A 14,514-nucleotide genomic window follows, 5' to 3' on the forward strand; every position below is an offset into this window, starting at 1 on the left:
AGGTTTTAAAGACTTTTCAATAGAAGGCACAGAGAGGAGACCTTAAATAATGATTGAGCCCTTTTACCGTAATGACTGCCAGGAGTGAAGCACCACCTGTATCCCATTTTGCCTTTCTACCAAACACAGAAATCTTTTCTGGCACAAGCATTAAGGAAGATTCATGATTGGAGTCCTGGAGTTGGCAGTAAGGCTCCATTGTTGTTTTCCACTTAAGTTTGTTAGTTGAAGGTCTTACACAAGTGATCCAGCTGTAGCCAATATCAAGATTCGCCCTTTACTTAAAAAACATACAACTTGATGATTGCAAACATACGTATACACACAAATCGCAAAACACGTGGACAATTGTGCTTGGCGTTCAACAACAAACATCAAAGAAACAAACATCTCAACCCATCAACGATGTGCTGGATTTACTTTGTTTTTGGATGCGGGATAAAGTTTCCAGAAATTGTTGTACCTATTTCACCCATTTTTTAATTAAATAAGTCATTTTTGAGCTGATTTTGGTAAAGTTTGCGAAAAGTGTTGCATTTAAACACACACTTGTTTTCAAAATCAAATACATGTCAAGATGAAACATCAACAATACAAAAAGAATATTAGCTTAGGCTATCTTGTTTGCTATATAAACAGTAGCAATGCTATCAATAGCGTAAAGGCCACTCAGATGTTTTTGATATGTGTTGTGTAGTTGTATAGTTGACATGTTGTGTAGCTACATCGCTAATATTTATCCCATTGAGTGACTTAAATGGCTTTTGTGTAGCTAGTTTTTATTAATAGCTTGTAGCTGCTAACTACTTTTTCAAAATGCTAGCAACTGTCGTTGGACTGCCTCAAATTGTTAAAAAGCTTTTATCTTGGCAAGTTGCTTCCTCAACATTTTTTGAATCCTACAAACAGGCGTCCTTCCAAGAGTAACTCAGCGAAGAGCTAATATTTACAGTACACATGTAACTGAACCCTGCATAACATAAACCTTCTTATTTACCTTTAGCAAGCAGGTAATATCCTGAGGACATCCTTGTAGAAAGACAGACAGCTAATGACCCAGGCTTAAAACAAACCTCTCTTTAAGAACAAAATATAACGAACGTTTAGGAAACAGCAGCTGGAAAAGGGTTTTGAGGAGCTCCTCACATTTCTACTATATCATTAACAGCTTTAAAGTACCTTGAGGCGGTTGGATTTCACAGAGCTTACTTACATATCAATGGGCCATCAGGGGATTGGGGTGTTAATTAGCTTAGCACCCATTGTGTGCATTGGAGACTGGATTAATGGGAGGGGAATAATAATGAGGCTCACCTTTCTTTGCTCAGGGCCATCCTGGGCGGATCCAGGTTGGGGTTCTCCATGGACTCCATCTGAGGGCATCGGAGGAAGTAGTAGAGCGTGTGGAGGGCGTCCGGGGACCAGGACACTTGCTGCTGCTGGCGGGCATGACGTGCCGGACTGAGCCCGTGCCGGACAGAGCTGAGGCGCTGCATATGGTGCATGGCCCGTGACACCAGGTCACCTGATGATAACGACAAACAATGGACCAATCAGACACTTCAGAGCAGGCTAATAAAGGTTCATTTAATTTAGTTAAAAATGCACTTTGTACATTACAATGACTTGAATACACATCGCCTATGATTAATATGTTTTTGTTTTTTATTATTTATCTTTTTTTTTTTTCGTGAGCATAAGGTCAAATATTGAATTGTGAGGAATTGTGTTTTTTTGCACACAAAAAGTATTCTCCGTCGCTTCATAACATTAATGTTGAACCACTGTAGTGACATGGACTATTTTAATGATGTCTTTACTACCTTTCTGGGCTTTGTGGTACATGATGAAGAAAACTCCTTAGTAATAGAATGAAATTATGAAAAAACAAAAAAGAAAACCTATAGTCTGGCACAATATTGCATTGTTTTTAGCAGTATTAGCTATTTTTGTTAACTCATTACACAATTCCAAGTCATGTGGTGCAACAAGCATGAAGAAAAAGAAAATGTATTTATAATAAAACACAAATAAATAAAAAGATTCATTCATTCATTCATTCATTCATTCATATTTTTACGACATGGACCAGGTTAGTTCAGGTTGTAAAATGTCACATGGTACAACCTTCCAAAACCAATGATATTTATGAATTATTACTTAAAAAAATACTTTTTATCTTAAAACATATATTTTTGGCTTAACTCTTTTTATTGATGCTAAAAAAAGACAATGCATTTGCTTCAACCTATTAAGCCAAAAATCAAGTTGAGATACGATTATGAATGCTTGCACCAAGACACACAAATATAATAATAACTGATAAAATAATTTTAATAATAATATATATTTAAAATGTTTGGAAAATAATGGATAATAATGAATCAGAACAGATAAAATGATTTTAGAATAATAATGAAAAAAAATGTTTTACATATTTTTCCTTTCCTTTTTCTTCTTTGTCATTGACCCAGATATCAAATTATCAGCAAACCTCAAGCAGAAGCTAACAAGTCCTTGGACACTTATTGAAACCAAAAGCCACAAGTTGGCCTTCATAGATATGTGGAATGTGAATGTGAGAGAGATATGTGGAGAGATTTCATCTGTCTCTGTGGATGAAACGCCCACCTGCTGTTTTTTCCCTTTATGGATCTCACAGTTCCACTAAATAAGAATATCCTACTGTTGTACCATCTACTATTTGTACCACGAGTCTGATAAAAATGTAATTCTCAACATGTGGTTGGAAACAGTCCTATTATTAACTAAACTACATATGGACACACAGATATCATTCAATGCATGTCTACGCTAACTTGAGAAGCAAAGTAGTGGGCTGGTCACTCCATTTGTGGGAACATGTAGACTTCATTTGTGGTAATCACCCCTTGGGTTCATTTTCAAACCACAGAGTGGTTTGTGAGTAGGAAGAATCCTCTGTTATTATCATCTGAAATTTGCCAAACCTGTAGCAATAGGGGCCCTATTGTGTTCTGCCAGGCCCTACAAAGTGTCTTAAGAGAATTTATGAAACAATCAGGACGTTTGGGGCTTTGCTACTAATGCCTGCCCTGAAGGCTGAGATCAGTGCGATTGGACTGGGGATATAAATACAACATACTGAAAGCTTGTGGTAATACTTGTTGCAATGTAAAGGCCCTGATATACTCAGAGAAAATATCATTTTGTCATTCGCTTAGCGGTAATAAGTTTGAAAACATAAGCAGTGGTATACTGTTAGCGAACATCCTGACACAGACTGACCGTGGACTTTCTTCTCAATAATGCAACAAACAAACAAACAATGACAGCGGTGCGAAAACAGCAGTTAAGAAAGCATTTGATCATAGTGATGTGGATATTTTTGCATCTTCAATTCGGCACTCCAGTCAAGTCACGTCAAGTCACTTTCAATTTGAATTGCAACTTCAATTTCTACTCTGAAGCAGCTCTCCAGTGTGTTCATGTTTATACCCGCATCTTATCTCAACGAACTGAACCGAAGAAATGAATTGGAGAAGATTTCCATGTCAAAGAGGGCGGAGCCTCAGAGCCACACCTACCTATTACATCATCACCACGGACCAATGGTAGTAGGAAGGTGTTTACCAGACGAGGCAACCTTTTCCCTAAGGTTTGCTTTGGCAAGCTGTTTCAAGCTTCGCAAACGAACTCTAAATAAACTTCGTTTTGGCCTGATTTTGTTTAAAGGTGATATATTATGCCCCTTTTCACAAGATGTAATAGACAAATTCTGGGGACACCATAGATTTATGTGAAATTTCAGCTCAAAATATCCCTCAGATCATTAATTATAGCTTGTAAAATTTTCCCCTTTTTGGATGCGAGCAAAAATATGCAGTTTTTTTATGTGTCCCTTTAAATGCAAATGAACTGCTGCTCCGCCCCCGTTCAGAAGAGGGCCGATCCTTTACACGAGCTTCAGATACTCCGGCGATAACAAAACACACAAATCTCATTCATCCAAAATCTCAGTGAGTGCAGTCTTACAGAGAGACTCAGGAGGAGGTTGGAACTTTTAGACGCACCTGGACGTTTCTGAATGGTTAGTATCCACTTATCCATTATGTAGTTGTTGTGGAGTCACATTGATTCATCTCATCAACTTGCATGTACCGTCATGTTTAACTTTTACACAAGTTGACACAGTTCCCTGAGGTCTTTATGAGACAGCTGTGACATTTTTTTGGTCAAATAGTGTTCTGTGCTCGTCTGTGCAGCAACGACAGAACAGTTGACATGCTTTACTCAAACTCAAAACCAAATGGCGGCGCCATTGCTGGGAATGTGCAGATTAAGGGGCGGTAATATTATAATAAGATTCCCTTCCTACGTTAGAAGGGGAGCGAAATCTGATCCGCTTATTTTTTTACATGCTTGCAGAGAAAGGCTTACCAAAACAAAGTTACTTGGTTGTCACTTTTCACGTTTTCCGGGTTACTAGATGCACACAATTATAGCACTTAAACACGGGAGATGTCAGATTTTCATGATATGTCCCCTTAAAAATTACATCACATCAGTTTGTTCTTTGATTTTGCTTGAAGTACATCAGGGCGTTAAGGTTCTTCCCTTTCAACCACCCCACCAAATTCCAACTGAAAGGGCTACAAACAAAAGCAAATTTTTCACAAACCCAGATTTGTTTTATGGGCCCAAATCCACCATTTTCGGTTGTATAGATGCCCCATGTGTGTCAAGGGTTCCAGGGCAGCTGAAGACGTACAGATGCCCCACTGTCCGCCACATCTCCTGCGTACAACTGGATCAAACCTACACGAGAGCTCGTGGGGAGGTGCCAACCTCACAGGCGGTGCACAAAGAGAGCTCTCACTGAATTCATAGAGTTTGTGTGCGATTGCTAATGCCCAACCGAACGCTTGGTCTGCATGAACGTGCCCTTGTGCTGTGGGAGACAAGCAGCGAAGTGTTCAGGATTTTGCCGGAGGAAATCCGTGCCTTCCAATGGAAAGACGCCAGCCCTGCCACCTCTGGGCCTGTGGCATGATGAGTAAACACAGGTAAAACAGCTCAGAGGAAGACAGCCCATGCCAACAAAGACCTCCTTCAACTGCAGGGGAAATATCCCATTTTCAAATGTAAACTTGTGTGAGGAGGGAACCGAAACATTGCACAGCGAACCGACAGTCAGACTCTGCTGAATAAGGAACTGTAATCTTTGAACATTTGTTCAGCTTTCCACTTGTATAATATCCAGAGCAAACAATAAACCCCAGACCAGATGTTGCTTTTATCAAGGGAACCGTGTTGAGACAGACATGCTTCGTTTCAGCGGAGATGAGTCAGGCATCATGAAGTCAGAGGAGAGACTGGTAAAGCGTTTCAACTTCATTGAATTCTTATAGGAGTATCTATCGCCATAACATCCTACAGGAATTATCTAGAATAACAGATACACAAGACTTTCAGTTGACTTCCAGCCTCTTTTCGTTAGTTTTTTCTGTATTTCCGTCACAGAACTTTCTGTTTAGAAAGCAAACACGCCTGCTCTTTGGGAACAACATGGTGGTGTTTATCCAGAGCATAAAATAATAGGCTAATCGGGTCAGAGAGATAAACAGTGTCCGCTTTATCTCCTTTTCCATGTTGTGTTTGCAGGGATAACACCAAGCAATTGTTACTCGATATGATACTTGCTACAATCTTGCAAGCACTATGACATGTAGAGACAATAACTAAACTTTTTATTTTATATACTTTTATAATTTAATATAAGTTTATTTATATAATAACAATGAAATATATATATATATATATATATATATATATATATATATAATGTAATTTTATTATTTTACAAATATGCACATATATAATCTGTTTATATATATGTTTAGATACATTTGCAAAATAATATGCATATAAATACATAAGTATATAAAAAATAATTTTAGGTTGGATTTTTCAATTTATTTTCATGTGTTTTTTATACATATAATTATTATATGCACATATGTACATATCATATATTTTTAGTCCATTTGTACTTTTTGCGTTTATTTTACTTGATGCACTATTATTTTGCACTATTAACAATGAATCCAATACAAATATAGTTTTGTAGTATAGTACAAAGCAATTTTTGCATTCGATATTAAGGATGTGACATTTGCAATAAGCTCCACACTGAAAGATTCCAGCGTGTATAACCTTCTCATAAGCTATAGCTTAAATGTGACCTTTCTGAGTTGTAAATGATTCAGTATGTTTCATAATGAACACGAGACAGAGGATAAAAGCAAGAGTATCAGACGTAGCAGACCGACAGGAAGGAAGTCAAGACACTCACTCAGTTCTGAGATGCTGCCCACACATGTAGCCAGTAAAGCCTGCTCGAGTGTCCGCAGCTCCAGTTCAGCGTACGCATCCTCTCTGCTCTCCAATCCCGTCTGACATCCGTCTGTGTACGGACTGAAATGAGCCGGAAGTGACAGAACACCTAGAACACAAAGAAAGGAAATGTAAATGCAAATGTAAAATGCGGTGATTGGTGTAATCTCTCTAGCAAAACTCATTTATTCCAATAGGAAATTGAGTAATCTGGTGCTTAATTTATAAAATGTTGCGTAGAAACCGCCCTGCATTTGAAACGCACAAAAATATGTGCAAATGCCTCTACCTTGCAAACGTAGCCTAATTAATGTCATATGTCAATGTAATTAATGTGTTTCTGACGTCACAAACTACCTTGTAACCAATCAGGTCAATGAGTGGATCTCTGAACTGGTGTGAGTGAGTGGAGGCGGGGCTAATTTGCATATTCATAGAACCGCGTAGACTAAATGAGGGAAGGGTGTAGAGTTGCTGAAAAAAAACACTTAAATATATTTTGGTGATCAAAGTTGAGTTTTAAGGGATACATTGAGTGACTACAGGGGGATTTTAAACATGGATCTTGCCGTGTTTTTTTTTTTTTTTTTTCAGAATTATATGTAAAAGAAAATTGTTCTACACATAATCAGTTTTCATTTGCAGTATTTACCACTTTCAAAACTGCAGTCACAAGAGAGATCAGAAAAACAAAGGTGACATTACACATAGTTTTTTCTTTTCACATAGGTTTACATACTTCAGGGAGGAACACACAAACAAATGCAAGAATTGGCAACCTCAGCAGATTCTATTCTAGGATTGTGAAACACTTTGACTAAATCCAAACAGCATTACTAATAGAACGTCACTGCATTTGACCAGAAATCACGAGAATGACAGCCAATGCTGACTAGAGCTGTGTTTTTCTCTCCAAGGTGTTGTCCAAGATAACAAAGGTTGCACAAGGCCAGGACAGTCACTTCCCTCTGTAAACATCTTCTCTTACGTCCACAGTGCTGTTTTCAAGAACAACCTGGTGGTTCAGTGTTGACGAGTTAGTGGGACTTTCCCAGCATAATCTGACTCAAGGTTCTCAGAGCGACGCAGAGCAATGTTCTAAACCTTAAACTGATCACCTGCCCTGTTAAACTATTGCATAAGACCAGGATGGATTTATTAAAGCAGTGACTTGTGGCAGAAAAAGAACTGCTACGGTTACATAACATGAAATGATCTGCTTCGCTCCCTCAACCTCTTTTTATTTCCAGACTTGTTGGGATGTTTTGGACTTAGTGAGTCAGAGTTTGGTTTATGAGACAGTCAAAGCTTCATTCTACAGTTTCCGTCTTTTAATTTGTGTTTTGCTGAGCCATCATTGGTTGATTTACTTGAGTTGTCTCCAGTAGTGACATCCTGTCCATATGAAAGGATCAGGGAAAACAGAGAGATCAAGGAAGGGGAAACTTGTGCAGTTACGTTTCTTACTGGTTCTTTGTAGTTCTGGACAAAGCTCTGCTTTGGCCTTCAGGGGTGAGAGACCTGCCAAGGAAAAGGAAACAAGCAAGGAACCCTACCAGAGAAGCAAAAACAAAGCAATATTGTAAGTCCTGTTTCTGATTTATGCATGGAGCTTCACAGGAAAGATGGATCTCTATCCCATCTGTGAACTTTAAATGAATATTCTGGGTTCGGTACAAGTTAAGCTCAATTGACAAGATTTGTGGCATAACACACAAACAATGATTTCCACTTGTCCCTTCTTTCCTTTACAGTGAGGCTCTTACAGTGGAAGTGAATGGGGCAGATTATGTATCATTAAAATGCTGCCAGTGTTCGAAATCACTGCATGGGATTATAAAGTGTCCATCGAATCTTGGTGGAAGTAGAACAGTAGGTCATCCAGGTCATTTTTGCCCAATGGTTTTTGAACACTATGCATTTGGACATACTACTCTTTTGGTATACTGTTTTTTGCATACTAGTAAGGAAGTTGGCATTTTCGGACACAGCGACTGTTTTAGTAGTATAGCGAAAAGACAAACAATATGCTTGTTAATAAAAACAGTTGGTGGGTGGGTTTTATCATCATAGGGTGGTTGTGTACACACACTGCAGGCACATTTATTTTCAAAGACCATGTAAAAGTGAATTTTCCATAATAGGTCCCCTTTAAAATAAGAATAAATGTAAGTGCTTTGATAAAAGTTATAATAATTTTTTTCTGTTGTTAAATCCTCCAAAAATGGCCCATTTACTTTACCTTTTTTAGCAGATTTGAAATAATTTATTGTGGTAAGCAATGCACCATAAATTCAGTTAATTGAGCATAACTTAAAGGGACTTAAAGGATCCATCCAAAATTTCCATTTAGTCATTTAGCAGACGCCTTTGTCCAAAGCGACTTACAAATGAGGACTACGTTAAGCGAGTCATCGTGAAGAGGCAAAAACAACACAAGAAGTGCTCAAAATACAAAGTTCAGGCATTGCTCAGAGTAGCATAAGCCAGACAAGGGAGGATTAAAGGAAAAGGATTTTTTTTTTTTTTTTTTTATGAGGTTAAGTGCTCTCAGAAGAGATTAGTTTTCAGTTGTCTTTTGAATGTTGTCAGGGATTCTGCATTCTGGATGAGGGATGGGAGATCATTTCACCGGCATGGAACTGTGAATGAGAAAGTTCTGGAAAGTGATTTTGTGGCTCTCTGTGATGGAACGAGTCGTCGCTCATTGACCGATCGTAGGCTTCTGGTAGGGATGTGGACTCGTAGGAGCGAGTGAAAGTAAGAGGGAGCTGAGCCTGTGGTAGATCTGTAAGCAAGCGTCAATGCTTTGAACTTGATGCGAGCAGCGAGTGGAAGCCAGTGCAGAGAGATGAAGAATGCTGATAAGTGCCTATCCATACTACCAACAGGGCCAGATTCGAGATATGCCAATGGTTTCTGGTTCTGCCAAAGATTCAAGACATTTACAGATGAGGGTGGCTCCAGGTTTCATGAATACAACCTATTTATAATACCACAGTGTGGCAACAGTACTATGGGAATGACTCCTCAGACTACTCACAAACACTGGGATCATAAATTCCAGTAGACAAAGCTAAATGTTTGTTTACAGTAAACACCCTCATAATGGTATCTGTGATTTACGTTTATTAGGGTATATTTACAACTTCAGGGTGGCTGAGTACCAACAACACTCCTAAATGTGACATGAAATCAGATACACATAGAGGGAAATAACCTTTTTTACATGCATGAGATCCTAAATATATGCTTCCAGCGACACCACCTTAGCAAAACTAAATGCTAACGGCTTCTGGGTGGTTCCAGTGTGGTTAGGTGGTTTCTATGGCATTATCTCTAGTCTTTCTATAGGTGGTTGATTGGGTGTTCTGTTGGTTGCTAAGTGTTTGCTAAAGTTTAATTGCTAAAGTGGTTACAAGGCAGTTTTATAGTAAAGCCAAAATATACTTAAATTTTGAGAGAAACACTTACTGACCACAAAGCCTTTCAAAGCATGCTCTATTTGATAGCATGTGCAAAAACAGGCGTTCCACATGCACACTAGATTTAGTTTTATCTGTCCACGTGGACGGTGCGCTTACAACAGCGCAAATGCAAGGTGATAGTTGAGACAGATGAGTTCACTAGGTGGCAATATGCAGTTGTGATGTATTGTGCAAAAGTCGAAGAAGAATGCAGAAAGAGCGATGCAAAACAACAAGAACAGTAAACAAATCATTCTCCATCGTTTTTGTTTTGGTTCTCGTTCTAAACTTTGCATGCAATGGCGGATCCGCTACTTTCGTTCTTCTATCCTCAGAGCGAATGTCCTGTAAATGACACGACTCGGTGCTGCCCTCTAACGTCTTGTAGAGTTTTGAAATGCAATTGTACTGCGCATGTGTCATACTCCGTGCTCATCCATGGTGGAGTATACTTTAAAAGCTGTGTGGACACGACTGTGCGCGAGATGGAGAGGAACGTGGAAAATTAAGTATACCCGGGCCTTTATGCACCAAAGATTAGGCCTACTTAGAATAAGAGAGAAGAGTATAAGAGATAGTGATATCTGCTACAACAAGCACCACTAAATATGGCTGACAGGATGCACAGATTTCAAGAAGGCCTTATTTCCTCTCCTGTGGTACATGACTGCAAATATAAAACATATGGCTAGGTATAAAAATATATTGCTTGGTTAGTTCTCCATGACTGTCCAATTAATTGTGGGCCAGGATTTCAGGGAAGTCAGAGAGAACGCACATGTAAGTAAATGATTACTGGACTTCCCAGTTCAGGATTGTTTTGTGGTTCCAATTTCTTGTTACATCATGGACCAGATAGCATGCTTTATATGACTATGCACTAATTTAGATGAGTTGCAAACACATGCACATATCTGTCCACAAACACACAAACGTAATGGATGCAGCATGAGAAACCGCCGTTTATGAGAAGCTTTAGGTTTCATCAAATGGTATTCTAAACCCCTCCATGAAAATCCAACCCACAACAAATTTGTCCAGCTGCAGTGGGTAAAGCGTCTATAGGGCAGGACAAAGCCTGGAGTATTTGCTGATGCTGGCCGTTCCTTACAATGGAATCGGCTTTACAATAAGCACACATGCCTGCAACTACACTCTCTCTGCGGTTACCGTTTACTCACAAGGGTCATAAAGGGCGTCACTTGACAAGCCTGTGATCTATTTCCATTTATAGGTTTCATTAGAAGGTGCTGATGTCTAACCAGACAGGAACACATGAATACTGTGAAAACTGTTTTTAGAGTTTTAGAATATTCTTTCTATTTTAGTTTGGCCAGAGGAGACTGGCCCCCCCAACTGAGCCTGGTTTCTCCCAAGTTTTTCTTTTCTTTTCTTCTCCAAATCTGTCACCGATGGAGTTTTTTTGTGTTTTTTTGCAACTGTCGCCTTTTGGCTTGCTTCGTTGGGGACACTTAATATTTGGCAATATTATTAATCTGACACTGTTGTATGAGAACTAAACGAAGCTGGACGATGACATCACTGTTTTCTCCAGAGCTGCTTTATTGATGAAATGAACTAATTTCATAATTGATGATCTTTACACACGAACTGATTCAACACCAAACTAATTCCAACTGAACAAAAACTGTTTACTTTCTAGAGCTGCCTTACAACAGGACTGAATTCTGTTCTGAATTCTACAACATTGTCTAGTCAAGCCACCTTTATTTATATAGCGCTTTTTACAATACAGATTGTTTCAAAGCCGCTTTACAGAGATAACAGGAAAATAATGCAACAAAGTTTGTTTCTAGAAGAAAATAGCGTCACAGTCCAGCTTAAGTAAGTTCACTGATGGTTTATTTTTGTTGTAAAAAAGTTATTAATTTTGTTAATTTATATATAGCCGCTCTGGAGAAAACAGTGATGTCATCGTCCAGCTCTGTTCAGTTCTCATATAATGGTGTCAATGCAGGCAGATCAATATTATTGTTGAATATTAAATGAATATTAAATGTCCCCAACATTGAATAATTTTCCTGTTTTGAAACTATCCTTATTGTATAAAGCGCTATAGAAATAAAGGTGACTTGAATAGCACAATAATGTATCTGATATATATATATTTCACGTTTAATAGTGGGGAGCAGGATTTTTGGACCAATTAGTTTTGGTGTTATTACAGTGGCACTGTGATCATATGAAATTAAAAATATTCCACAGTATATTTTTTTGGGGAAGGAAACCAAAGATACAGTCAACCATTTAGCATTCATTTTCTGTTGTCATCAAACTGTACAGACTCATGCTTATATGTAAGAGTTATCCAAGTTTAAATTAAAAAAGGAAATCGCACCATACAGATTAGGTGTCACACTAATATTTATTCAGTATTTTGTGCTATGAATGATTGACATTATGTAAGCATCCAATCTACTCTATTTCCATGTATTCTTAGCACTTCGCACATAATTTTCGCTCTCGCACCATGAGAGCACGGCTAGTCGAGCTTCTGTAAGTTTAGAAACTGGCAGCACAAGCGAGAAATCTCCCAAGAGTACACGCCTCGTCTGAACACACGCCTGCCTTTCCCACAGCCCATCCCAACACACTCACACACAAAGAATCTCCTTCCCTTGTTCACTTCTGGGAGAAAAGTGTGACCAGAGAAAAAGAAAGACAGACCGAGATGCTATTTCAGTTTAACTTAGGTGAAAATCAATTTTAGATTTTCCTCACACCAGGAACTAGACCAACAGACCTCTTTATTTGGGTATATTTACTGAAATTCTTGTTCAAGTCTTTTTCTTAAAGAAGCCCTAACACTCTCTCAGTAACAGCAGCGGTGTCAGCATAGAGTGCATTCCTGATGGATAATTGGTCTGGAATAAAAGATGTGTTTGGTCTAACGCGTCGGTTGTTCCTATGTGTGTATCCGAGTGTGTTAAATGCCGAGGTCTCTCTCCTTTATGGGCCCAGAGGTCTGATTCTCTGATGTCTAAGTGGCCTTTCACATTCAACGGAGGCCACCTGCTTCAAAAACAAGCTCTTCTTTCATAACAGCCTTGGTCAGCACTTCAGTCATTTCCGGCTGAAATAAAATGGCCTTTGAGATGATAGTCATTCAAGATTAAAACACAATCTATAAAAAAGCCACAAATGTTTTAATATGTGCAACCTGTTTTTGACCCGTGCTGCCCACACAGAAGTCCAGATGTCGACCGTAAATTTTTCCACATGGCTAATGTTAACTGCACCTAAAAACAGCTGTTCATGAGGTCAGGGGTCTTTAATGTATTTAGTAATTGTATTAATATGTTAACTTGACCTGAGATCTGTCACAAAACAGTAGCTAACAGATAAGCTAACGATGAAGACGTAAAGTAGCATAGTAAAGTTGGCGTAAATATAACAAATGCAGTAAATGTCACCTATTACGTCTGATTCTAACAACAATTACAATAAGAAATACTAAATATGACAAAAATACGAGTGAATGATGACTTCTATAGACGCCAATTCATTAATTATTAATGAATTATTTAAGAACTTTCACCACAAAAGAGAGCTGTAGCACACAACAGTAGTTAAACACAGAAGCTAGATACACTTGAAAGACCTTGCTAAATACTAAATATGAATAAATATCGAGATTAAATACATTCATTATGTATCCATCCACCTATTTCTATGCGCATTTTGGAATATCACATAAAAAACGCTGAGTGGAAACGCCAAGATTCACATAAATTCTCAATTGAGGTGGATACTTTTAGGTGGATAGTTTAAGACATGCGCATAAACTACGATAGAAACGCATTAACGTAATAAATCCCTCAATTCTCAACAAAAAAACTCAACAGTGGATGTGATTGGATAACTGGACTAACCAGCGGATCAGTTTCATTGCACAGCATCTCAAATGTTGGCTCAAATCCCAAACACATGAAAGATAGCATGACAGAGTGTATTACGTTTCGTCTGCGCGCTCTGAGATGCAAGTCATTCATGATGGAGGAAAAACGAGCCACAGCGGCTTCTCCGATTGCAGCAACTTCCATTTTTATTACAGAAATATTGTGCCAATTTTCAAGGAAGTGATGATTTTGTTCTCTTCAACACATGGGATGCAAACGCTGCTTTATTCACAAATGTTTTATGCGATGTTTCAACTTTGGATGGAAACATAGTTAGTGACGCTATATAAATTATTACTAATTTATACAAAAAAAGTCAATATTGATGTATATTAAAGGCAATGTTGACGTTGCACATATTCCGCTAATTCATACCATATTTAACACATTGATCTGAATCAGAGAACCATGGCAGAAAATGTGGCTAACAAATACTAGCTTAGTTGGGGACATTAAATTTAACATTTATTTTAATATTCAACAATAATATTGATCTGCCTGCATTGACACCATTATATGAGAACTGAACTGAGCTGGACGATGACGTCACGGTTTTCTCCAGAGCGGCAAATAAATAAATGAACTAAATTAAAAACTTTTTCACAACAAAAATGAAATCAATGAATTAAACTTAAGCTGGACTGTGATGCTATTTTCTTCTAGAAACAAACTTTGTTGCATTATTTTCCTGTTATCACTGTAAAGCTGCTTTGAAACAATCTGTATTGTAAAGTGTTTGCAATTGTTGCCGC

The 14,514-nt window shown here is 38.2% G+C and overlaps 1 protein-coding gene across 1 annotated transcript in view; it reads right to left on the bottom strand.

Moving 5' to 3' along the window:
* The window catches only part of abtb2b (ankyrin repeat and BTB (POZ) domain containing 2b), a 56,181-nt gene that overhangs the window by 17,581 nt on the left and 24,086 nt on the right, over positions 1–14,514 (bottom strand). Inside the window, exons 2-3 of the mRNA XM_079859706.1 lie at positions 6,335–6,484; positions 1,315–1,525 (exon numbers count right to left, since the gene is read on the bottom strand). Of these exons, the coding sequence (XP_079715832.1) occupies positions 1,315–1,525; positions 6,335–6,484 (361 nt within the window). The remainder of the gene's footprint in view (positions 1–1,314; positions 1,526–6,334; positions 6,485–14,514) is intronic.

The sequence above is a fragment of the Squalius cephalus genome, assembly GCF_949319135.1.
Source record: "Squalius cephalus genome assembly, chromosome: 23".
Classification (NCBI taxonomy): domain Eukaryota; kingdom Metazoa; phylum Chordata; class Actinopteri; order Cypriniformes; family Leuciscidae; genus Squalius; species Squalius cephalus.